The sequence below is a fragment of the Heptranchias perlo genome, chromosome 1, assembly GCF_035084215.1.
Source record: "Heptranchias perlo isolate sHepPer1 chromosome 1, sHepPer1.hap1, whole genome shotgun sequence".
Classification (NCBI taxonomy): domain Eukaryota; kingdom Metazoa; phylum Chordata; class Chondrichthyes; order Hexanchiformes; family Hexanchidae; genus Heptranchias; species Heptranchias perlo.
In genome coordinates, this window is record NC_090325.1 from 124189471 (window position 1) to 124216749 (window position 27279).

Below are 27279 nucleotides of genomic sequence, written 5' to 3' on the forward strand. Positions count from 1 at the left end.
GGGGTGAGGCCATGAAGGGATTTAAACAAGAGGATGAGAAATTGTGCTCTGTGGTATTTTACGTATGTCTTGTTACTTCTGTGCATCATTTATTTATAAGTAAATCCATAACATTAGTTTAGCCCCCAGTTTAATGGGGTGATATTTTCTGTCATCTGGATTGAAAGGAGACATAGTGGGAATCTAGGTGTTCTGCAAGAATCAATTGGGCTTGAACGTCGACCTGAGTTATGCTAACCCAAACATTGCAGAGAAGAAAGACATAGGTTTCATTTTGTAAGAGACCTCAGTTACTTTTGGAAATTGTCATCAATCCCTTTACACAAGGAAACTTGTTGAGAAAAATCTGGAGCTGTAACAATGCTTTCCAGCAATGGCAGGACTGGAGCCAGTTGTGAATTATATTATCAGCAGGTCTGGGGCATCACCAAGTTCTGCATCAATGGCAGCAGGCAGCTGTAAAAGCAATGAGCCTAAAATGAGTGCAGCAAAGGAAGTCCCACCACTGATGCATTCAATTGAGGTTTTCTGTACGTACAGGTAGCAGGCCTTCTGCATCCCGTGCAGCTTGCCAGCTGACTGATCAATCACCTACCACTACTGTTCCTTCAATCAATGGAGCACATATTAGTAAAGAACTTGGAAAAGCAACACATGGATGTCTAGGAGTTACAAGAGGCACAGACAACAGTGAAACACATGCAGCACATTCATTAGTACACTTAATTAAATTAATTCACTTTGAACTTATCTTGCTATCCATCTTACTTTCTTTTCTGCACATTGAAAGAATCAGATGTGCAAAAATAGAGGTGTCAGAACATATGCAATCTCTGCAAAAAAATGTGAAGCAAATCACATTTCCGTGATTGTAAATATGTTTAATGGAAAGTAATTGCATCTGACTCCAGAGCTGACTGGAAGAACTGGGCTATCAGATGTCATGCAACTATCAACTTGCCTTTGGTGGCTGGTTGTCTGCTGGTGTCTCCTGCATGCCATGGTTTTCCTCGTTTCCCATGCCTTTGAGCTGTTCCTCGTTCAAGTCCATGGTGAGGCTTCTATCCATGGCAGTATTGTGCAGCATATAGCATACTGCTACAATTGGTCAACCATCTCTGTGGTATATTGTAAGGTGTCCCTTGACTAGTCCAAGCATCTGAAGTGTTGCTTTAGACCTCCAAGCTTGCATTTTAATATGTGTGAGGATCTTTGCTTTTGACAATTTAAGACCAGTTAGCAGGATATAAAAGCGGTTGTGCTGCTATCAAAAACAGTCCAGACAGTACACCAGTGGCATAATGGAGTTTGAGAGTGACAGGATCTGGATTGTCCTGTAATCTGTGAATATAAATTTGTACTCTTCCTCCCCCCCCCCCCCCCCCACCCCCTAGGTTTCTCAAGAATCAAGGTTATCTAAGGAATGAGGATATTCTAAACAAAAATGAGTCAACAAGGATATGTTGCAACACCGCCTTATTCTCAAGCTCAACCTGGAATGGGAGGATATCCTACTGGCTTTGGAGCAGGAACTTCACAGCCTCATTACGGCCACTATGGTGGAACAGGTCAACCATATTCTGCAGCTCAAACAGGTAATGTGTGTGGAGAAATAGTCCTGAAAAATGTTTTAAATGATGCCTGTTCTCCCTGTCCCCCCCCCACAACGAGTGCACATGTTAGCAACAATAGGTCATCCAGGCCCTGAGATTCCTGAGCCTGAGAGGGCAGATGGAAGTCTTAGTGGGTAGAGGGGGAAGAGGTCAGAATTTGAGAGGGGACCTGGTTCTGCTGGAGTTCTGCTCCTGTGAGAAATTCCAGTGGGAGGGGATCGGGCATTTTTTTTAAACCTCCTCCTTTCCGTCGTTATGTCATTCAAAGAGGCAGGACTGCCTCAAAAAGAGCGACTCCCACCAGAAATCTCACTAGTTCCACCTTTATTAGTTGCTTCAGTTTATCAGTGTAACTGAAGAGGAAATTCAGGATTTGTAATTTTAGCTCATTGTTATTAAAGGATGTTTATTGCTGACTTTAAAATCTAGTTGCTGCTCTGACCAATGTCAGTAATCTCCATCCACTTTGTTGCCATTTAGCATCATGTCTGATGGGACAGCTATAACTGTTGTTCCCCTGAGGACGAATACAAGGAACAATGGGTCTGAGAGCAGAAGGATTGGCAATTTAGCAGTTACTTGTTCAGGATTTTTAGGCCAAGGGCAAATTACCTTGGTATATCTGAAGAGCGGTATGTTTGGCAGTTCAGATTAAGCAGGAGATTAGTCATGATGTGTAAATTGCGGTAAATTTATTGCTTGAGATTTGGACACTCTTTCTGTGAGTCCACCTGATCTGCCTTCCGGAATAGTTGCTTAATTCAAATTATTTGAGAATTCAAATTATTTTTAACACCAAATCCCCACTTTGCTGTGATATTTAAATTGTGTAATCAAATTATCAGATAATTCAAATTTTTGTAGCACAAAAAGTGACTTTGAATTGTCAGGAGCAGATTGTATTGTAGACTGTAGAATTGAAGAAATATACAAACCCAGAGAACCTTTTAAATTTTTCATATCTCTGGGCAAATGCTACTGTCCTCAAAAAGTTTAGTTATCTAAGTACAGGCTTGTGGTTAATGGATGTATTTTCTTTTCAGCACCTTTAAAACTAGTACCTTCACCTCACGGGCCTTCAGTTTCTGCTGGTCATCTGCCACCTGCTCCTAGCCAGTTTGGCCAAACTTGCCTCCAGAATGGAATATATAATCCTGGAAACCAGATGCCAAGGTATTTGCCATAACACACAATACAATATATACAAAACACCATTTTACACATGCATACACTCTCTGCCTTGTTTTCTTTAAAACTGACAAAAACCCTGCCTATGTCTTGGGAATTGTAAACAATTTTACAACACCAAGTTATAGTCCAACAAATTTATTTTAAATTCCACAAGCTTTCGGAGGCTGTTGTAAAATTGTTTACAATTGTCAACCCCAGTCCATCACCGGCATCTCCACATTATGCCTTGGGAGAGTGACCTAAGCATGCCGCTTTGCTTTTAAATTGGTACCACTAGTCTCCCTGTCAACTGGTGGCAGAAGAAAAGTGCATGTGCACTAGGGTTGCCAACTCTGGTTAGACTCACTCCTGGAGGTTTTATTATATGACCATCTGCCTCCAACCGTCCTGCCCAGTCTTTTTTAAGCTGCATAACCATTACATTTTGCAGAATGGTGGGTTTGATATTATAGCAGGTTTCAGTTGGTTGAAAGTGTACTACACACCAAAAAGTTTAAAGTTATCATATTTCCAATAAAATGTATGTGTATTAAATAACCCAATATTGAAGAATAGATTAAAAGTAAATTGTTTGGGAATGCTTTCGTAGTTATTATCTGAATATTTTATTTTTATTAGTATTTATTTAATTTCAGATATGCAGCTCCTTCTCCAGGCAATGGTCAGGCACCTTCCTTTCAATCCCATGGTTCCCACCCACAGCCAGCCTACCAGAATACTGCACCACCTGTATTCACACAGCAAGTCACTAGTCAGCTTGGTGCCATGCAAATAAGTGGTTATGGTAAGTTTTTTTATGAAGTAATGTAACAAACTAGTTGAATATTTGTCTGGATGTGTGGAGAGAGGGAGGGGAGGGAGAGAGAGAGAAAGACAGGAAAGAGACTTATTAATATTTTTATGTTTCAAAACGTTTCTGGTTCTAGATGGTTTCTCTGCAGCTGTCCCTCATTGACTCTCTCACCTTACAATTTCTTCAGCCTTTTGAACCGTGAGGCCAAAAGGGCATAAGAGTGGAGTTTGAAGAAATTGCCATATTCTTAAACTCCATGTGACCTCACATTCATGTGAAGTGTAAGATTTCCCGAGGGACATATATGCTTTGATGTATTTAATTCTGTCTTATTGCTTTAAAAAAATCAAAAGGAAACTCATCTTAGACTCCTGTGGTGATCCTGGGGTGTCTGAGGTCTTAAAACATATTGAGCACATTGCTAACATCACAAGTCAGCAGCTTAGAACCTCTACAGTTGCTAACCTTTTTTAGCTTTGTGAATGAAACAAGATAATTTACTCCTCCAGAATTTAGGTAATTCAAACATATTTTACATTTAATAATTTCTCTTATAACATACAAATGATTAGATTGGATAAAACTGCTGAAAATAGAAACTTCAGAGAAAGTTACTTTTTGTATGAAAGGAAAATACAACAAAAAACAATTGGGGCTAATGTTTTCAAATTTAAAACTTGCTAAATGTTGGGTTTATGGAAAAGCGATTCAAAATGTTTTATATATTATACATTTACATATTTTATAAAACTGTTTTTGTGATTTCACCCAAAAAGATCATGCCCTAAATTTATGCCTTGAGATATTAGTGTACGAAAGTTTAACGTGTTGGTCTGAAATTCCCTTCTCCACTATTTTAAAATAAGTGGGTTAACACCACCACTAAAATGGTGGAGAGAGTAAAAATGGTTAATTTTTGGAGCGGGACTGCATCCCAGCTTCAATGCGCCAACTTCCTGATTTAACCTCGGCACGTTTGGATGTGTGTACGCAACAGAAACCCAGAAGTCCCATTCCCACTTAAAGCTGACCAGCCGATACTTAAAGGGGCAGTGTACCTCATTGCGATAGTTGAGGCATTTAATTTTTCATGTATTGAAATGTCAAACAAATTTAACCTTATCTGTTTGGGTTTCCCATCGCTTCTGATTCACGTCAGGTGAAAGCAGACGTGAAGGGCCGGATCCATGAGGTGAGTACCTTTATTGCAGTGCTTGTGGGCCTGGAGGAGCAGGAGTGCCTTATCCAGGCCCAACAAGCTCACCTGACTGACAGGAACCCCCGTGATTGGCCGACCTTCCCTCCCCCCCAACCTGATGCTGGAGCAACCACCCCTTGATCCTCTCCAAGGCCCACCCAATGTCGCCTGTTAATCTGGCTGCCTGGTACGTGGGAAACCCGAAAGCACAAATACTTACCTCTCATTGATCTCAGATTGCGACGCATTCATTTGGCTTCCGGGTTCCCCACACAAATATCTGCGGACACGCTGGGTTCCCGGCTCCGAGCTAAAATCATGCTCAGGAAACATGATGCCTCACATAACACACTCCACACACATCACAAAAGTTGCCTGCACTGTCACTCCTCTGTGTCTAACCAACTTAAAAATATTAACCTGAACTTCCGCTAGCACCTACCTCCTGCAAAAATCAAACTATTCACTTCACATAATTGTTAATTATTTAAAAAATCTCACTAATCAGTCTGCACCCTGTAGCTTCAGGCTATCCCTTCAGTTATAATTTCTGAATTAGACAAAATTTCCTCCCTTAAATTTCACAGCTCTGTCTTTCTTCAAAAATAAAGACCAGCAGCTTTTTTTTAAATTAGTAGGTGGAGGGGATTGGTGAGAGAAAACAATCCAGCAAAGGACTGTTGGGACTTTAGTGAAGAAAAAAAATCAAGTCACTTACCTACCCTCTCCTGCTCAGAGGGACCCCCTAATGCAAATTATTCAAATGATCTAATGAGCATTAAGGCAAGGTCCCAACATTCATCCCCTCTTAACTCTTGTCCAACTACACCCCAAGGCTGAACTCCCACTGAGGCTAAACTCCACACCATTCTGGCCTTCCACACTGCTCTGGCTTCTCGCATCTCATGAGCCCCACAGTGAATAGATTGGATATTCTGTTAGGCCTGCTGACCTTTTAACTCTGACAGCTAGTTCCTGCTCTTACTGGTCTTCCTCAGTTGAGTCTATTTGAGGGATGACTGAATGGAAAACTATTTTCGACAGATATTTTTGACAGATTTCAGTATCTTGAAGCTCTACCGTGTAAATGTTCACCTGTCACTACTGATATGCATATGTTGTCTCTGCCTCAATAGCTGCTGTATATGTGCATTAAGAATGCATTGCACTTGTGTAACCTGAGCCTTGCAATATGGTGCACTTTTCCCCTAAGTTGCTATAATTCTAACAATAATGAGCTCAACCAGGTTAACAGATGTCTTAAGGACTATAGCACATGAAAACTGCTTCTCCTTATTAAATGTGTATTGCTTTCACTCACTCGCAAAATTACTCCTCTTTAACTCTAAAATAAGACTGGTGTTAGAGCCAATGTCAACAGTGATTTCAAAGCTTGTGTTTTTAGAGCCCTCCTTTGTATATATTACCTAATTAAATAAAATTTGGCACTGTTGTATATCTGTGTCAATATTGTAGATGCACAGTTTTATAATTATTGCTTAAGCATGTCACTGAACACATGCAGAATATTGATTATGTGGCATTTAGCACACATTGATTTTCTAATTTCACTGTTAATGTTACTTATTTAAAAAGCTACAAATTTTTCAATAAAATTTTGTTTCAAGCATATTAATATACCTTTTTTTTAAAATAGATTCTTCTCAAGCTCCCCCACAAAGTGCCCCATCGCTATCTGGACCACCACTCCGGCCTTCGTTCCAAGGATCTCAACCACAACAACTTTTACCTCCTATATCCCAAGGTCTGCCTGTCGCACCTGGTGCCCCAGCAGCTACAGTGCCCCCTGGAATGGCTGCTCCTTCTCCTGTAGGCATGCACGTTGGTCTTGCTGGACCCAGTCAAGGCAGTGCTGGCTACCAGCAGGTTCCAGGCCAGCCTCCAATGCCTGGGTACTTACCACAGCAAGGTAAATAGCCTCCTTTTGATTCTCATCTTCCAGTATTCATTAACAATGCATTGTCCTGATCGTAGTCTGAAATTTTGCTGTCTTAATTTCAGCCCAAATGACACAGCTGTCTTTTTAAGGATCGCACGTAGTGTAAGTTAAAGTATTCAGATGTTACTATAATATCAGAAGAGCAACCAAAATTTGACAAGCTTGGCTCTGGAAGGGATGTTTTCACATTGTAATCAGAAATGTTATCTGAAACAGTAAGCTTCCTGTTGTGTAATGTGAAATAGACTGCATTATTAGAAAATTGCCAATGGTAACATGCATTATACTGAAAGAAAAAGCTTGCATTTATATAATGCTCCATGGTGTCCTCAAGACATCCAAAAGCATTTCACATCTAATGAATTACTTTTGAAATCAATCACTACAGGCAAAGGTGGCAGCCAATATGTGCACAGTAATGTCCCACAAATAGTAAAGGAGATGATTGACTAGTTAATCTTGTTTTAGTGGTATTGGTTGCCAATCTAGGAATAAAGAAAAAGGTTATCTACTTCAGCAAGGTGCATTCTCACCTGAAAGAGGGCTGATCTAGAATGAGGGTTTTAATATTTCTTACCTAAGTAAATCTCACAAAGCCTGGTTTGGGGTGGGGCGGTGACAATTAGCATTTATTTTGTAGCGATCATTGGTAAATATTATTTCACATGTGTACAGATTATAAGTGTAAACAATCTTACAACACCAAGTTATAGTCCAACAATTTTATTTGAAAATTTGGACTATAACTTGGTGTTGTAAGATTGTTTACATTTGTCAACCCCAGTCCATCACCGGCATCTCCACATCAAGATTATAAGTGATTAGTTCAATGCCTAGAAATTTTGCAGGGGTTCTTCCGAACTCCCTAGCTCTAACTTTGGCAGAAGATTGGTGCAAACTCCAGAGAAATGGCAAAAGTAGATGTTTCTCCGAGGTTTCTGCCGATCTTCCACTGAGGTTATGGCGGGAGGTTGGGGAACGCCGGCCTAAATTATGCTCCCATGTACTAAAGGTGACTTTTAACTGTCAAGACACAGTGGACCAGAATTAAAGACCTATTTAATGTTGCTCCAGGAGTACCATGTGGCAGAATGAACAGCATATGTTGCCATTGATATGATAAGAGCCATACATTCGTTCGCTGGAATGAAAGACTGTTTTGACTCACTCACACATGTGGCTATGTTTTATGGATCTTTCATGTTAGAAAAGAATTTCAGTAAAATCACCACTACTAGTAATAGTGCTTCAATAAATCACAGGTTGGTTTTATGGGACATAGAAGGCTTGGTACTAAAGTATAAGAAAGCATTGAACAGAGAATAAAATTATGTGACAGTGATATTTTAGTTAAAGTTTATAGCAACCACAAATTTCTATTTTTTTTTAATAAACTGTAATTCATGAGTCGTTTCGATCAGTTGGACCTTTGTGAACCAAGGTTTGTAGAAATTATCATTGTGACAAATTCATCTGAGGAGGAAGCCAAGGCTCTGGGCTTAGGCTATGGATCAGAGGAGGGAGCAGGGGGCTACGGCTTGGGGCTCAAAATTCTAGGAAGCAGGAAGGTTAGAGCTGAGGAGCAAGTTGCAGCATTGTAATTCAACTGGGAACATGGAGATTAGTGGTTGATGCCTGGTTACCACATGAGCAACAATTCATTAACAGTAAGATAGTCACGATAGACCAATCACATCTGCAGAACACAGTGGATAACTATCGTCAACTTTTTTCTTAATTGATATAATCGATAGACATTGGGTAAATGGAATTATTCCAGTATTATCAATTATCATACAAACATCCAATAGATGAATACATATAAATTATATAAATAACGAGTATGTGAAGAATTTAAAATATAATAAACACTCAGTAAAGTATTCTGATTCCAATATTATAAATGCGAATCACCAAGATATAATGGGCTACCTGAAAGCCTTGTCCAGGCCCAGGGAGCAGGGGCCTGGCTCAAGCCTGGGGAGCAGAAGAGGTCAGGCCTGGTCCCAGAGATAAAAGCAGAAGTGAGCCGGGGTCTGGGAAGTGAAAGATAGGTGGTGAATGAGAATAAGGAAGCCCTATGCTTAGGGTAGGAAGAAAGGATAAGGCAAAACTTGACAGTGAGGAGACTGGTGCATGTTAAGTGAGAAGAAGTGGCAAGAAGCTGGTGAGAGTATGGCCTGAGCTTCCAAAGGGAAAGCTGGGGCCAGTGAGGTGGAGGTTGGACATTCGAGTCAGACATGGGGACTAAGTGCACTCTGTTGGCATATTACTTCCCTTGTGAATGTGCAAGAGGCACCCAGCACACAGAGGGGATAATGAGCTCTCTCTACACGTGTTTTCTTGCATTCTTTGCTCTAGCTAAGCCTCAGCTGGGCAGGGGATGTCCTTGTGGTCCAGTGGGCCACATCAGGCCATGTAAGTGAAAATTGTTGCAGTGATTGGAAGGGATGTGTAAGATTATTTTTCTGAGTTTTTTTTCTTGTCTTTATTATATATAAATTTTATTTTTGAGCTATTAGTGGGTAAGGAACTATAATGGAAGCTATATGCTACAGAAAATATCACTGGCAGAACATGATTAGTTAGGTCAGCCAATCAGAAATGATAGTACAGAGGTTGTTATGGAATTTGATTACTCCTTGGTTCTGGAATTTGATGGGCTCAAGGGAAAGTGGTCTCTGATTCCATAACTTGATTAGTTGAAGGGACTCTATGATATAACAGCCACACAATATTACAGGATTACAGACAGAAAGCCTATACGAGTAGAATTTGCCATTTATGATGTTTCTCCGAGGTTTCTGCCAATTGTTACGACAGGAGATAGGAAGAACCGCTTTGGAAATACCATGTGATAATATATATATAGAGATCATACTCAAAAATAAAGCCTCAAACAGTATCCCTTTAAATTGAACCCTGATTTAATAGCATACTCTTGAAATGCAGAGAGCTGATGCATCCCATATTAAAATCAACACCTGGAATTTCTGCAGAGGTTCTCGCGATCTGCTGCCATAGCTTCAGTGGAAGATCAGCGGAAACCCCGGAGAAGCAGTGTAAATGGCCATTTACGTAGTTTCTCCGGAGTTTCAGCTGATCCTCTGCTGGAGAACACCTATGGAAATTCCAGGCACAATTTCCTAAAGTTCACTGTCTTGATCCTGTTACTTAAATTTGATTAGCAAATTAAGTTACACCTTTCTTGAGGGGCGAGATGGCTAAGGTAGATTGGGAAATTAGGTAAAAATATATGATGGTAGATAAGCAATGGTGAACATTTAAAGAAATAATTCATAATGCCCAACGAATATACATACCCTTGAGGACTAAAAACTACACGGGAAATGTGATCCAACTGTGGCTAACTAGGGAAGTTAAGGATAGTATTAGATTAAATGAAGCGACTTACAATATTGCCAAAAATAGTAGTAAGCCTGAGGATTGGGAGGGTTTTAGAAATCAGCAAAGGATAACCTAGAAATTGATAAAGAGGGAGAAAATTGAATATGAGATTAAACTAGCAAGAAATATAAAAACAGATTGTAAGAGCTTCTACAAGTATATAAAAAGGAAGAGATTAGTGAAAGTAAATGTGGGTCCCTTAGAGACAGAGACAGGAGAAATTATAATGGGGAATAAGGAAATGGCGGAGATGTTAAACAAATATTTTATATCTGTCTTCACAGTAGAAGAAACAAAAAACATACCAGAAATAATGGGGAACCAAGGGTCTAATGAGAGGGAGGAAATTAAAGTAATTAAGATTAGTAACAAAAAGGTTTTAGAAAAATTAATGGGACTAAAAGCCGACAAATCCCCTGGACCTGACGGCCTACATCCTAGTGTTTTAAAAGAGGTGGCTGCAGTGATAGTGAATGCATTGGTTTTGATCTTTCAGAATTCTCTAGATTCTAGAATGGTCCCCATGGATTGGAAGGTAGCAAATGTAACCCCGCTATTCAAGAAAGGAGGAAGATAGAAAACAGGGAACTATAGGCCAGTTAGCCTGACATCAGTAGTAGGGAAAATGTTGGAATCCATTATTTAGGACGTAGTAACAGGGCACATAGAAAATCATAATATGATTAGGCAGAGTCAGCATGGTTTTATGAAAGGGAAATCGTGTTTGACATTTTTTAGAGTTTTTTGAGGGTGTAATTAGTAGGGTAGATAAGGGGGAACCAGCAGATGTAGTATATTTGGATTTTCAAAATGCATTCGATAAAGTGCAACATAAAAGGTTGTTACACAAGTTTAGGACTCATGGGAATGGGGGTAATATATTAGCATGGATTGAGGATTGGTTAACGGACAAAAAACAGAGAGTAGGAATAAAGGGGTTATTTTCAGGTTGGCAGGCTGTAACTAGTGGGGTGCCACAGAGATTGTTGCTCAGTTATTTATAATCTATATTAATGACTTAGATGAAGGGACTGAGTGTAATATATCCAAGTTTGCTGACGATACAAAGCTAGGTGGGAAAGTAAGCTGTGAGGAGGACGCAAAGAACCTGCAAAAGGATATAGACAGGTGAAGTGAGTGGGCAAGAAGGTGGCAGATGGAGTATAATGAGGGGAAATGTGAGGTTATTCTCTTTGGTAGGAAAAATGGAAAAACAGAATATTTTTTAAATGATGAGAAACTATTAAATGTTGATGTTCAGAGGGATTTAGGTGTCCTTATACATGAAACACAGAACATGCAGGTACAGCAAAGCAATTCGGAAGGCAAATGATATGTTGGCCTTTATTGCAAGGGGGTTGGAGTACAAGAGCAAGGAAGTTTGGTGCAATTGTATAGGGCTTTGGTGAGACCAGACCTGGAGTACTGTGTGCAGTTTTGATCTCCTTACCTAAGGAAAGATATACTTGCCTTAGAGGCATTGCAACAAAGGTTCACTAGATTGATTCCTGCGATGAGAGGGTTGTCTGGATGAGGAAAGGTTGAGTAGATTGGGCCTACACTCTGTGGCGTGCAGAAGAATGAGAGGTGATCTCATTAAAACATATAAGATTCTAAGAGGGCTTGACAGGGTAGATGCTGAGAGGATGTTTCCCCTGGCTGGAAAGTCTAGAACTAGGGGACATAGTCTCAGGATAAGGGGTCGAACATTTAGGACTGAGATGAGGAGGAATTTCTTCACACAGAGGGATATAAATATTTGGAATTCTCTACCCCAGAGGGCTGCTCAGTCGTTGAGTATATTCAAGACTGAGATCGATAGATTTTTGGACTCTTAAGGGAATCAAGGGATATAGGGATCGGTTGGGAAAGTGGGGTTGAGATTGAAGATCAGCCGTGATCTCTTTGTATGGCAGAGCAGGCTCGAGGGGCCATATGGCCTATTCCTGCTCCTATTTCTTATGTTCTTATGTTTTCTTTTTATTTATGATGTGTGGGGCTGAAATTGGCATTATGGTGGGAGAACCGCCATGGAATTTCACCCCCCATGTAATCATTAGTGGAACAGACCAATGAAACTAAGGGGAAGTTACAATCGGACATTAAACTTTAAGTCCGTGACTTTAAACCTCTGATCGTGATAGTCGCTAATGATTTGCAGAACAATATTTGTTGCACCATGATATATATTTTTTAAAGTTTGGTTTTAGCTTTGTTAAATGTTTTGTAATCTGTGAAGTGAAATCATTGGAACTTGTGCTCAGGATACAACATCAGTCGGGGAGTGTAACTGCTTTTTATTCACGAGCTTGAAATAATTTAAAAGCACTCAAGGGACCAGGGAGGGATGGATCCCTTTTGCATAAAATATAACCACATGCAAGCTTCTTATATACACTAGAGCTTCAAATTGTTTAGGCACACTGTATTGCTACATATAATTGGACCCATCGTGACTGTGCTGAGCAAAAGCACTGATGGGTTCTTTTCTGCCAGTGTGTCAGTTCTAGCTTAAGTGACCAGTCGAAGCAGTCGGAAACATACAGAAATGATTAAATGTTGTAATCCTTTATATTGATATGCAGTGGAGTCAATAAGACCAAGAACACCAATAGACTAATAGCTGCTGTTGAGTGGATGTGCCTTGTTAGAAAATTAAATTATAGACTGAAAAGAGGAAAGAATTTTGTATTTTCCTCATAAAATAACATTTCTGTAGTTATTATAAAGCAGAATATGCTTTAAGATTATTACTTTTGGTTCAAAGTTGAGTCTGTTTATGTTAAACTGTTAGGGATCTTTTAAAACAAATACGACTTTTCCTGAACAATGCAAACAAAAACGATTCATTGGATTGATGTAATCTCATTCATATCATCTTGGGAAATGAGTTGTATTTTCCAGTATTTGTGTTTCTTCTTTCCAGGGGGTATTTATGGAGGACAGCAAAGAGGTCTTCAGCCAAATTATCCTGGTGCTTATCCAGGGGCCCCAGCAACTGGTGCACAGTTTGCTGGACCTCAACAGAAGAAACTTGATCCTGACTCAATCCCTAGCCCAGTAAGTACTGTATGGTAAACAACATACTTCATAAAATATTTTTCTCAAATTTTTTTGTTTAGACTGCATTTTTAGCATGTATATAATTTAATTATAATTCCCTGTGTCACTCTTGACTAGTCACATATTCTACATGGACTTAAAGGAACATTCTAACTGCATCACTAATGTAGGGAAATTTGTTCTTTTTTTAATCACAGAAGAAAAGAAGTATTTGGGTAGTTATTTCTATTCCAATTACTCACCCCATCTAAGTAATATGAAAAATAAGAAATATTCCCATTTCAAACTTTGTTTTCACCTCATTTTGGGGCTCCCAGGTTGTACTGCAGACATCAGCTATCTTTGTTTCAACAAGCAGTTTCGTACAAAATGTCATGACTTTGCAACCTTTGGTACAAATTGGGAGTGCCCAAATTGGGGAAGATTCAGCTGTGTATTGAACTTTTCAGCCTCGGGCACCTCTCAATCTACATTCAGTGCTGGAGAGGATAATAATTCAGGAATTTCCTGTGAGTGTACTTGGTGATGCTCCCATAGCTGATGTTAGTTGAGTGGCTCCCTGTAGAGGCTATCTGCCATGTCTGGTAGGAACATGTGCCCAACCCAACAAATCTGCTACCATTAACCAAATCTTCTTGCATCTGTGATGCTTGTCTCACACTTAGTGGTAATTCTTCCAAAGGATTGGCAGTCCAGCAGATATAGTAATTTTCTCTGTGCTGCATGTCTTATAATATTCCTTTAATAGCTAGCTAAATCGTTCAGAAGGCCTAGCATGATCCACAGTGTCTTAATCCAGCCCAATTTAACCCTTTACTGTTTTGTTTCAGACCTTATCTTGTCAACTAGTATTGATGCCCTATGAAGCAAACAGAGCTCAGAGTTGCTTTTCATCAATTTTCTTGAAAGTCCATGCTTTTCAGCCATAGAGTGATCAATTGGGTCAGGGCCCTCTGAAGAAAGGACTCAAAATAGAGTGTGTGCAAGGGAAGGGAAAACAAAGATAATATTAGTATTTTACCTTAAAAAATAATTTATTTTTAAAACCAAAATTCCATTACCTGGAAGAAATACATTATTCTGAAATATACATATTGTTATACTTTTCCAATCCTTTAAAATTATTTTTGAAAAATATATAAATACTTTTTTTAAAAATTGAAAGATTGATATTCATAATTCAAGGTACTTGCCTCCAGCTGCCTGTTGTCTCTTGATCCACTTACTATAACAGAATATCATGCAGCTTTAAGTTGTTGTTGCAAGATGTTTGAGATGGCACCATTGAACGGGGATCAAAGGAGTCTCGGAAGGAATTAATTAGTCGTGGAATAGTCAGTATCTAATGCTATCAAACTATCATCACATTTCAAAAAAAAATCCTGAAGCCTGCCGTGCTTATCTGTGCTTCTGAAAAAAATTGTTTTTGGTCCTCATCAAGGTGAGGGATTGGTCAGTATCATATACTGCTAGGTCAGGAATAGCATGAGTTAGAGTAAAATTCCCTTTTTGCCTTAATCCCAAGCTCAATATAAGATCCTCCACTGAACTTTTGCAAATTATCAAAATTCCCACATCAGCTATCTCTGTGGCCAGCCTGAGTGAAATTGCCATTTTTAGTTGCAGCACATTACCTTCTGTGAATGAAAAGTGGAGGAGCACTGCTATCATGTTACCAGAGACACCATTTTCACTGTGAGCAGGCTGAGGGACTAGTAGATGCCCTTGCACATTCCTGTCTAATAGTACTCTGATGTAGCTCCCAAGCAGCACATCCAACAAAGACAAATGGAGCAACTAATCATATCTGTCACTTTAACTTATTTTTTAATTCGTTCATGGGATGTGGGTGTTGCTGGCAAGGGCGGCATTTATTGCCCATCCTAATTGCCCTTGAGAAGGTGATGTTGAGCCGCCTTCTTGAACTGCTGTAGTCCATGTGGTGAAGGTTCTCCCACAGTGCTGTTAGGAAAGGAGTTCCAGGATTTTGACCCAGCGATGATGAAGGAACGGCGATATATTTCCAAGTCGCGATGGTGTGTGACTTGGAGGGGAACGTGCAGGTGGTGTTGTTTCCATGTGCCTGCTGCCCTTGTCCTTCTAGGTGGTAGAGGTCGTGGGTTTGGGAGGTGCTGTCGAAGAAGCCTTGGCGAGTTGCTGTTGTGCATCCTGTGGATGGTACACACTGCAGCCACGGTGCGCTGGTGGTGAAGGGAGTGAATGTTTAGGGTGGTGAATGGGGTACCAATCAAGCGGGCTGTTTTGGATAGTGTCGAGCTTCTTGAGTGTTGTTGGAGCTGCACTCATCCAGGCAAGTGGAGAGTATTCCATCACACTCCTGACTTGTGTCTTGTAACTGACCGGGGTTCAGCCGGTGAGACTACCTAGATTGAGAGTGCGCAAAAAAAAAGTATAAAACAATACTCTTAGAAGAGAGAAAGATAAGTCACCTAGAAAAAGTAATGATTTGGCATTTGATAGATAGTACTTAGCTGTTACCAGATGTAAAATTAGACTTTCTTCACCTCATCTTGTACTTTCTGCCTGAAAAGCACAGAAAGGAAATGAACTGATGTATAATATCAATCAGAACTGGATTACAATGTTTCAAATAGTATGATGGCACTACTATACAATGCTAGACTTTTGACATTAGTGTGCCAAAAGTACGCTTACTCTCAAGTGAGACAGGAGAAAAAATTGAATAAAGCTCATAAAATTCCAGAAATGTACATCAGGCTGATCAGCATCTGAAAGAAAAAAGTTTTTTATGTTTTGTGTGTGACAAATTTAAATTGTCTCATTTAAAGAAACGGTCCTGAATACCACCTTCCCACTGATCTTGTTGAGACGCTGCACATCTATCCTTATTTATGATGTTTATGGAGGTCATAAAACATGTACTAATACAGTAATTACTGTGAGATTTCAAAGTCCCATGGCGAATAGACAGATCAAAGATGGAGGGGTGAAAATATAAACAAATTTATTCAGGCAGTTAGAGATGGTTTCCTCACGATGATGTGAGGCATGCCACTAGAACGGAGGCTGTGCTAGGTTTCCTCTTTAGCAGTCCATCAGAGTTGGTTAATAGGATCACGTTGTATAATCATTGGCCCCGATATATACGGGGAGGCGAAGAGGGTACGATCACAGGACTTGCGATCGTTCCCCACCCCCTTAGCCCACTCCAACTCCCCCTCCCATGTCCTACCTGAGGGCTGCTGCTGACATTGATGTCTTCGCTCAGCCGAGCTGCCTGTGGAGGCGTGACCAGTGCCGGCAGCTTGCACCGAGTGTGCTGATGAGGCCCGAAGTCCAATTTCCATCGATCTTTGAGCCTTTCGGTTCAGCTGCGCGCTAATTGAAAATGGGTCAAGCCCAAAATCTATCCCGTTGACTCTGGATGGAGGGCTTGATGGCTGAATGCTCTTTTGTCACTAGATTTTCTTATATTATTATTGCAGTACTAACTTGATTGGATATGTCCACAATTCATTGTCTTGTTAACTAACAAAAAAATGACATGCCTCTGGGTTTATTTTTGCTTCTAATCACAAATTGAAATATTTTTAGAAAGACAGTTTTTAAGAAATTGGAAAAGACCACGTGAATCACTGATAAATCTGATTTGGCAATAACACAACAAAAAAAAATGGGTAGTTATTCCAGCTGAAACCCAGAGGAAACTAGAGTTCCTTACAGTGCTTTACAAATATTTCCAAAGCTATAGGTCAGCAAAGGGAGTCAATAATGCAGCTGCTGCAGTGCAGCTTTTCTTAAAAAAACTATGAGAGATCTGAGGCTAAATAAGCTGGCCTAGTGCCATAGAACGCCTCAGGAGTATCTTTCTGTCTCTGGTATTTTTCTTTTCACAGGCCAAGCAGACTGCCATTTCACATTGCTTTTATCTGATCCAGTGTGGCTCACTTTCTATCTCAGTTGGCCTAGTATATTTCATATTTGGTCTGTCCTGTGCCCCTCATTAATTACTCACAGTCTGCCTTTCTTATGCACTTGGCATTTTCTCACAGTCGCAAGGAATTTTTGTAGGGTTGTCCCGATCGTCTGCCGCAACTTCAGCAGAAGATCGGCAGAAAGCCCCGGAGAAATGGCCATTTACACTGTTTCACTGGGCTTCCGACGATCTTCAGCAAAAGTTAAAGTGAGAGGTTGGGACACCCCAGTTTCTCTTTCCATGTTCCTTGCATTCACTCACTCAGCCTCTTTCCACACTTGTCACATTCATTCATAGCCTCTCTTTCAAGTGCCTCTTTCAACACTTCTTGCATTCACTCACAGCACTGGATTTTCCTTGTGGAATCCATCAGATTTCAGGTGGTTTAGAGGTGGCAAGGGGAGTGGGGCAGGGAGATCTCCTGTCGATTCCCCATCCCAAAAAATGGCCACTCCCATTTTCCTCACTAACCTTGCCATAACCCGGATCTGCCCACACTGAGCCAATGCCGCCTCAGGTAAGTGAAGGTGGAGGGGCATGGCTTAGTAGTCTCCGTTGTTTCCTTATTTCTGTAGCGAGTTCTCACTCCCAGAAAGCACTGCCTGTATAAAGGGGCTCGTGTTATGGCAAGTACAGCGTCCTAGAGGCAAGAAAGTATCGTGAAGGCCAGAGATTAGTGAAAACAGAGGAGGTGAGGAGCGAAGCTCTGGGAATCTGGTATCATGTATTGTAGGCACCACCTGAAACAGAGGTATGCATTCCAAAGGGTCTACCGACCAAGGAGGTCACATATGGGTTTTTTCCAAAGGTAGTTTGTGAACAGGCTGCAGTTTTCTCCAGAAGCAGTCTGTGAGTTATGTTAGCTGTTAGTACCAGGCCAGCAGCCTCTTGCTGCTAGGGGCTCAGCCTTGTCAGTGGCTGTAAATGTGACAACAGCTCTAAATTTTATGTCACCGGATGTTTCCAGACAACCTTGGGTTACGTAAGTCACAGGTCAGTCAGCAGTGCAGCCTTGCATTGAACAGGTGACTGGTGCCCTGCGTAAGCAGGCTACCGATAATATATCCTTCCCCATGGACTCACCAGGGCAGAGACAGTGAGCAATGGAATTTCATTGAGTTTCACTAAATACAAGCACCTGAAATTTCTGCAGGGGATCCTACAATTTCCCGCTGTAACTTCAATGGAAGTTTGCCAAAATCCTGGAAAAACAACGTAAATGCACGTTTACGCCATTTCTTTGGAGTTTCCGATGAACATCTGCCGAAGTTACGATGGCAAATCAGGGAACCCCTGTGGAAATTCTACTTGAGGGTGTCAGTGATGCTACTCCTGTGACATTAATGGCCCTGACTGAATACTTGATCAACAGGAAGGGTTTTCATTCTGTGTATGTGCAGCTTGATGTGGAGATGCCGGTGATGGACTGGGGTTGACAATTGTAAACAATTTTACAACACCAAGTTATAGTCCAGCTGGACTATAACTTGGTGTTGTAAAATTGTTTACAATATGTGCAGCTTGTTAATGTTTCCAGCCACTTCATTCTGCATGTGAATGCATGTTACCCTGGACACTGCTATGATTCTTTTGTTCTCCAACAGCTAACAATACCTGCATTCTTCAGCCAGAGCAATGTGCCCTTTCAACTATACCAATGAAGCCTTCAAGAACTGAGGTGGCACTTTCCTCAGTGATGCTGATGTCCTTGCAGGACCTGCTTCCATTGTCATGTTGCTTGCTTACTGGGCCCAGGCCAGAAGTTCAATGCTTACTGGGCCCAGGCCAGAAGTTCCCTCCTATGCTGGCACTGGAGGGTGCTGAATTGATGCTGCTGTATTGTCACTATCATAAGAAAGGGCAACAGCTACGACCACTCCTGCAGTCCACTTGCGCTGGACATGGACTCAGTTGGGCTAACGAGTGATTCCATTTAAGTTGTGAAAGCCCTGAGCCACTTCCTTTCAAATATTTATCCAGTTCCCTTTTGAAGGCCATGATTGAATCTGCCTCCATCACCCCCTTGGGCAGTGCATTCCAGATCCTAACCACTCGCAGTGTAAAAATGTTTTTTCCTTATGTCACCTTTGGTTCTTTTGCCAATCATCTTAAATCTATGTCCTCTGGTTTTTGACCCTTCCACCAATGGGAATTGTTTCTCTCTGTCTAGACCCTTCATGATTTTGAATACTTCGAATCAAATCTCCTCACAACCGTCTCTGTTCCAAGGAGAACAATCCCAGCTTCTCTAGTCTATCCACATAACTAAAGCCCCTCATCCCTGGAATCATTCCAGTAAATCTCTTCTGCACCCTCTCTAAGGCCTTCATATCTTTCCTAAAGTGCGGTGCCCAGAACTGGGCACAATACTCCAGTTGTGGCCAAACCAGTGTTTTATAAAGGTTCATCATGACTTCCATACTTTTGGATGCTGGTTCACCTTCTGCCATTCTCCTCTCACTATGCTCTTGCTGTCTCTGCTTCCTTAAGATTTCCAGTGCCTTCTGGCTCTTTAAGCTACAGCAGATTTTCAACTGCTCTGTGTACGAAATGAGGTTCCCCTCAGGAAAATGCAGACAGGTGCCAGCAAGATCACTTAGGTGGGCAGAAGTTCCACCCTGAAATGTTTCTAATGGGTCAAGAAATGTCTGTGTCACTGTCTGTTCTGTGCACCTTGCATTCACTTTTTCTTTCTTGTGCATCTTGCATTTGCTTATTTTATGTCTCTCTCCGCTCTGTCAATCTTATTTTCACCTTTGAACCTAGATTTTCCTATCCGCATTATCCTATTTTAAGTGTGCTAAAGCAAAGCGGTAAAATAACACTGATTGGAAAATTTAGGCAACAATGTCCATCTGGTGTGAATCTCACATTCATTCACGTTCTCTCATAATTACACTTAGCCTCTTTGGTCTGTACTCCTCACATTGGGGTAGATCTTGACTTTGTGCCCTAGCGAGTCGGCAGACCGTTTTACATCTCTCCTGATTTTTTTTTCCATTGAAGTCAAGATCTGCTTTCTTGTTCTCAGAATTCTGTTCCCCATATGTTATGCAATTTCTGCTCTTTTTTTTTGTGCCTGTTTTCCTAATGGGCCTTCTTCCCCTCTCACCTGACTAGCTTCGCCTTAATTTCCTGATGTCCTACTATCCGCTGTTAGCTCCCATCTATATTTTGCCAAATTCAATATTTTTCCAATCTATTACCAGCAAATGATAGTGTTGTGTTTCAATATATTTGTGCACTTATATGCATATTCATTTTCCACCATGAGATAGCTGTTGCTTTGTGAAGACGGGGGGGGTGGGGGGTAATTTACACTTTCGGTGTAGGCGTTAAACTGGTGGTTGCAAATCGGCCGCATGTTATATGCCCCACCTGATTTTCCTTTCCATCGAATCAGAGTCCAACTTGTGCCCTCAGAAGTAAGGATGCAAGCATTGGGTGGGGGGAGGGGTGGGTGTGCTGCAGAGTATACTGGGGGAATGATAGGTAGAAGGCAATGATTGATTTGTTGGGAACAAGGGCATTGATGCCAAAGATGGGGGAGCAGTAAAGCTTAGTCAACAACATCAGGGGAGTTGTGTCAAGTGAAGGGCAAAAAAAGAGGAAGTTGGAAATGTGAGAGTGAGGTCGGAATGGAGTTGGGGGCAGTTTTTTCTCATGGATGGATGGTCAGAATAGTGGGATTGGAGGAGGGTATTAAATAGAATTACATAGAATGTACAGCACGGAAACCAGCATTCGGTCCAACTGATCCATGCCGGTCCTTATGCTCCAGACAAGTCTCCTTCCACCCCTCTTCATCTAACCCTATCAGCATATCCTTCTATTCCTTTCTCCCTCATGTGTTTCTCTAGCTTCCCCTTGAATGCATTTATGCTATTTGCCTCAACTACTCCTTGTGGTAGTGAATTCCACATTCAAACCACTCTCTGGGTAAAGAAGTTTCTCTTGAATTCCCTATTGGATTTATTAGTGACTATCTTACATTTATGGTCCCTAGTTTTGGTCTCCCCCACAAATGGAAACATCTTCTCTACGTCTACCCTATCAAACCCTTTCATTATCTTAAAGACCTCTCTCAGGTCACCCCTCAGCCTTCTCTTTTCTAGCGAAAAGAGGCCCAGCCTGTTCAATCTTTCCTGATAGGTATAACCTCTCAGTTCTGGTAGCAACCTTGTAAATCTTTCTTGCACCTTCTCCGGTACTTCTATATCCTTTTTATAATATGGAGACCAGAACTGTATATAGTACTCTAAGTGTGGTCTAACCAAGGTTCTATACAAGTTTAACATAACCTCTGCTTTTCATTCTATCCCTCTAGAAATGAGCCACAGTGTTTTGTTTGCTTTTTTTTGAGCTTATTAACCTGTGTCGCTACTTTTAATGATTTATGTATCTGGATCCATAGATTCATTTGCTCCTCTACCCCATTTAGACTCTTATTTTGCAAGGAATATGTGGCCTCCTTAATCTTCCTACCAAAATCCTCGCTTCACATTTATCTATATTGAAATTCATTTGGCAATTACATGCCCATTCTGCAAATTTATTTATGTCGTCTTGCGTTTTGTCAAAATCTTCCTCAGAATTATCTGTACCCTCCAATGTGGTGTCATCTGCAAATTTTGAAATTATACTTCCGATTCCTGCTTTCAAATTGTTTATGTAAGCGGTGAACAACAGAGGCCCCAGCACCGATCCTAGTAGAACACCACTTCCCGCCTTTTGCCACTCTGAGTAATTATCCTTAACCTCTGTTTTCTATTTTGTAGCCAGCTTGCTATCCGTTCTGCTACTTGACCCCTGACTCCACATGCTCTGATCTTAGTCATATCTACTATGCGGTACCTTATTGAAGGCCTTTTGAAAATCCAAATATATTACATCATCTACTTTACCCTTGTCTACTCTTTCTGTTACTTCTCTTTCTGTTGCTATTTCTACTCTTTCTGTTACTTCTACTACTCTTTCTGTTCCTTCTAGGGGATGCGATTGGTAAGGGAGGCAAAGAAGTGGTTAGAAATAGCTTTGATGGAGATTGAGACCTTCGGTGCAGAGAGACCATGAGAAATGGCAAGGTCGAGGGGGGTGGCCAAGGCTATGGGTAGGGGAGCTCTTCATATCTTATCCCGTATTATGGATGCTATTGATGACTATTCCAGAAATAGTGATAGAGATGGGTGACAAAAGATTTAGACATTACCTCATTCATTATGAAACACTGCATTCCATATAAACATCAAAAATAAGTGCAGAGAATAGAAACAGATGGGTAGAATTTCTGTGGGGGTTCCCCAACCTCCCCTGTAACTTCAGCGGAAACACCAGAGAAACAACGGAAACAGTTGTTTACGCCCATATTCCATAGTTTCCTCCAATCTTCCGCCAAAGATACGTTGGGAGATCGGAGGAATCTCAGTGGAAGTTCCAGACAAGAATTTTCTAGCACTTAGTTGTAGTGGGTGGTAATAGATCACTTGAAAACAGTGTTTATCAATTGGTCTTGATGTTTGACTCATAAATGTACTCACAAAACAGCTTATGATTGAAGCTATAAGCTTCTAACAAGTACAAAATGGAAGTTGTTCACAGTAGTTGCTACATACTGGATATTACTAGAGGTACCTTGAATTAACAATGAACTCTTAATGATGCACTCAGTAACTGATCAGAAAGCTCAAGTCAGCTAACTTGTCTGATGCAGACACAAAATTATTCACCTGTGGCAAATGCTTGTCTACATTTTTGATGACAGTCTTGAAAAAAGGATTCAGAGCACTGTAAAATGTTACAAGGCTTTTTCTGAAGTACAGCCAATTTCTGTTAACATTCTTAACTGATAAAGCATTTGAGAATGAAGTTTCTGTATCCTGTCAAGCAGCACCTCACAAATTTAGACTCCTATAATTCTTTTAACTCTTTGTGTTCCATCTGATTTATCACAATATAGGCAAAAGATTCATAATTTTTTCTTTGTTGGCCAAAAGTAGTAATATGGAATTTTCACTCCACTATTAAGGTACATTTACGTGGCGAGTAAACCATAGCTGGCAGTAAATTACAAAGCTGTAACATGTTCAAACAGTTACTTGATATCATATATCATGAGAGTGAAAGTTGATGCAATAATCCAAACCCTGAATTTGTTGCAGTCATGAAAATGTTTGCAAAGATTGGTTTATGTCATAGATATATGAAAGTTTGCTGTTCTGCCTATTCAGAACATAGTTCAGAAGTGCCAAAATTTCAGAAATGTTGGGAGTTCCGTTTATGGATTGGGTTAAGTGGCTTAAGGGTAAATTCACTGAGGCTGCCCTCCCAGTGTGGAGCATTGCAGGCCACAAAATCAGCCTTTATTGTTAACTGACCTACTGACCTAGCTCCTGCCCAGTGAGAGTCTCTGTCAGAAGTGCAATCTTGATGAATTTACCCATTAGATTGCAATTGAATTAATTATGGAACTGTGTTTATTTTTTGGACTGATGTATATGAAAACAGGCTATATTTTTAAACCAAAATATGTGCTCGTTGCTCTAATAAATGACACTCAGCAGCTCTGCATTACAATTGCACGTTTGTCTGTTGGCGTTCACAGGGTACATTTTCCAATCCACAAAGTTCAAGTACGAATGCTTGATGTGTTTATTTTAAGTGGATTAATGTCTGTCTAAAATAGTGCACAGAATGTAGTACAAGTGCGTTAAGCGTTTTTAGGTGAATTTTGCTGATTGGGAAATACCTCCTGTTACTGCCGCAACTGTGGTGCTGAGTTTTTCCATGTAGCTCAGTGTCACACAACAGTAAGGGGCAGTGTTTTATAATATTTGCACACCACCCTGGGCTATATTTGGATTAGCTAACACAAGGAGAGAATATAACACCACTACACCGCCAGGAATTTCCTTGGGTGTTCTAGCGATTGTCTGCCTTAAGAACATAAGAAATAGGACCAGGAGTAGGCCATACGGCCCCTCGAGCCTGCTCTTCCATTCAATAAGATCATGGCTGATCTTCTACATCAATTCAACTTTCCCGTCCTATCCCCATATCCCTTTATTCCCCTAGTGTCCAAAAATCTCTCGATCTCAGTCTTGAATATACTCAACAACTGAGCATCCACAGCCCTCTGGGGTAGAGAATTCCAAAGATTCACAGCCCTCTGAGTGAAGAAATTTTTCCCCCTCTCTGTCCTAAATGGCCGACCCCTTATCTTGAGACTATGACCTCCAGTTCTAGACTCTCCAGCCAGGGGAAACAGCTTCTCAGCCTCTACCCTGTCAAGCCCTCTAAGAATTTTACACTTTCAGTGAGATCATCTCTCATTCTTCTAAACTCCATAGAATGTAGGCCCATTCTACTCAATCTCTCCTTATAAGGCAACCCTCTCATCCCAGGAATTAATCTAGTGAACCTTTGTTGCACCCCTTCTAAGGCAAATATATAATAAGGAGACCAAAACTGTACACAGTTATTCCGGTGTGGTCTCATCAGAACCCTACATAATTGCAGCAGGACCTCCTTGCAATAAAGGCTAACATACCATTTGCTTTCCTAATTGCTTGCTGTGTCTGCATGTTAACTTTCTGTGATTCATGTACAAGGACACCCAAATCTCTCTGAATACCAGTATTTCCTAGTCTCTCACCTTTTAAAAAATATTCTGCTTTTCTATTCTTCCTACCAAAGTGGATAATTTCACATTTCCCCACATTATACTCCATCTGCCACCTTCTTGCCCACTCACTTAACCTGTCTCTATCCCTTTGCAGCCTCTTTGCGTCCTCCTCACAGCTTACTTTCCCACCTAGCTTTGTATCGTCAGCAAACTTGGATATTTGACATTCGGTCCCCTCATCTGAATTATTGATATATATTGTAAACAGCTGAGGCCCAAGCACTGATCCTTACGGCACCCCACTAGTTACAACCTGCCAACCCGAAAATGACCCGTTTATTCCTCCTCTCTGTTTTCTGTCCATTAACCAATCCTCAGTCCATGCTAATACATTGCCCCCAATTCCATGAGCCCTAATCTTGTGTGACAACCTCTTGTGTGGCATGTTATTGAATGCCTTTTGAAAATCCAAATATACTACATCCACTGGTTCCCCCTTATCTAGCCACTTATCTGTGGCCAATTGGGTGCGGGGGCGGAATGGAAGAATTTGATCCCCAATCCATTGGTAAAAGCTCAAGATAATCACAGAATCCCATGTAATAAAAATGGAATTTGACTTATTCCCAACCCATACTAACCCTAATTAAAAACAGATGGAGTCACAGAAATTGCTTCCAAAACATTGGTAAAGTTCCTGGAATCCCAGATAATGAAAATGGAATCTTGACTTATTCAGTCACTGTAAATTAGTGTCCTCGATCGTTTTGATATATATCAGTAGACCAGTAGACCTATTTCACCAGTAGACCCGTTTTTATAAATACCAGAGATTGAGTAAACTAGGCCTGTATTCTCTAGAGTTTAGAAGAATGAGAGGTGATCTCATTGAAACATACAAAATTCTTACAGGGTTCGACAGGGTAGATGCAAGGAGGATGTTTTCTCTGGCTGGGGAATCTAGAACCAGGGGTCACAGTCTCAGAATAAGGGGTCGGCCATTTAGGACTGAGATGAGGAGAAATTTCTTCACTCAGAGGGTGGTGAATCTTTGGAATTCTACCCCAGAGGGCTGTGGAGGCTCAGTCATTGAGTACATTCAAAACAGAGATCGATAGATTTCTAGCTATTAAAGGCATCAAGGGATATGGGGATGGTGCAGGAAAATAGCGTTTAGGTAGAAGATCAGCCATGATCTTGTTGAATGGCGGAGCAGGCTTGAGGGGCTGGATGGCCTACTCCTTCTCCTATTTCTTATGTTCTTATGTTCATGTGATGTTGTTCATGGCAAGTGCTAATGTTTGTGTCTTTCTCATTGGGGGTGAATTTCCTTGGAGCATCTCCTGCTCCACACCTGTCGGAAGTATGGCAGAAACCCTATTTATGGGGTATAAACAGGGTTTTGTGCCACAATTCCTGCAAAGTTATGGCAGCGGAGCAGGAGAAGCTCTGAGGACATTCACTCACATTATGTCCTTTTGACATGTTAATTTGTCTTTCTGTTGCCCACATCTTTCTTCACTGATTTTCCTCTCCTTGTGCCCCGATCTCTTTCTCTATCAATTGATGTGCAGTGGTTTCACCTATTTGATATTGTTTCCTTTCTCTCTCTGTCCCAATCTCTCTTGTCTATGACTCTCTCCCTGTCACTCTTGCAATGTCTTATGCCCATCTTGTCTCTTCCTTGATGCCGCACCTGCATCTCTTGCCCCTCACACTGCCCTCATATCTCTAATGTATTCTCTCCCCGTGATCTCTCTTTCGTTGCCGTAATCTCAATGTCCAATCTTTCTCTCTCCCACAATCTCTCTGTGATGTTTTCCATCCATCTATCTCTGCCTGAATTTTTTCCTGCTTGACTCACTTTCGCCCCATTTCTCCCTCTGTCTGTCCTTATCTCTCCCCTGTCTTTCCTCCATTTTTCTTTCTGCCTGCCTTTCTCTGCATCTCTCCCCCAGCTCTTTTTGCCCCCATGTCTCTCCCTTGCCTCCTCTATCCCCTGACCTCTCTATCCACCCCAACTCTCTCTCTCCACCCTGAACTCTCCTATGCGGCAGAGTGAAGTCCAGTTCAGGAGTCAGAAGAGGAACACTTAAATTGCTACTTTAGAATATTGATAAGAAACCCATATAAGTGTCTTATCAATTGGAAAGCACTATATTTGCCTCTCTCCTCGATATAAGGCTGCCCCTCGAGGTGATGATTGTAGCTAAAAGGTTTTGAATTCAAACTGACTGTAAGTTTGACAGTCAGTTTCTGCAAAACAATAACATACTCAATATATGCTATACTAATATACAGTGATTATTGCCCTTTTTATTTTAAGGTGTACATCAGTAAGCATGTATTTTTTTTAGATCCAGGTCATAGAAGAAGATAAACTTCGAAGATCGGGACAGCTTTTCGTAACAAATACCAAGGGCCAAGTTCCTCCACTTGTTACGACCAACTGTGTGGTACAGGATCAAGGTATT

At 40.9% G+C, this 27279-nt stretch overlaps 1 protein-coding gene across 2 annotated transcripts in view; it reads left to right on the top strand.

The window, feature by feature from the left end:
• Positions 1-27279, top strand: part of LOC137325667 (protein transport protein Sec24D-like) — a 169118-nt gene that overhangs the window by 18776 nt on the left and 123063 nt on the right. For both annotated transcript variants that reach the window (XM_067990921.1, XM_067990922.1), the window contains exons 2-7: positions 1395-1595; positions 2657-2786; positions 3440-3588; positions 6453-6725; positions 13090-13223; positions 27163-27274. In XM_067990921.1, the coding sequence (XP_067847022.1) occupies positions 1445-1595; positions 2657-2786; positions 3440-3588; positions 6453-6725; positions 13090-13223; positions 27163-27274 (949 nt within the window). In that variant the 5' untranslated portion in view covers positions 1395-1444. The remainder of the gene's footprint in view (positions 1-1394; positions 1596-2656; positions 2787-3439; positions 3589-6452; positions 6726-13089; positions 13224-27162; positions 27275-27279) is intronic.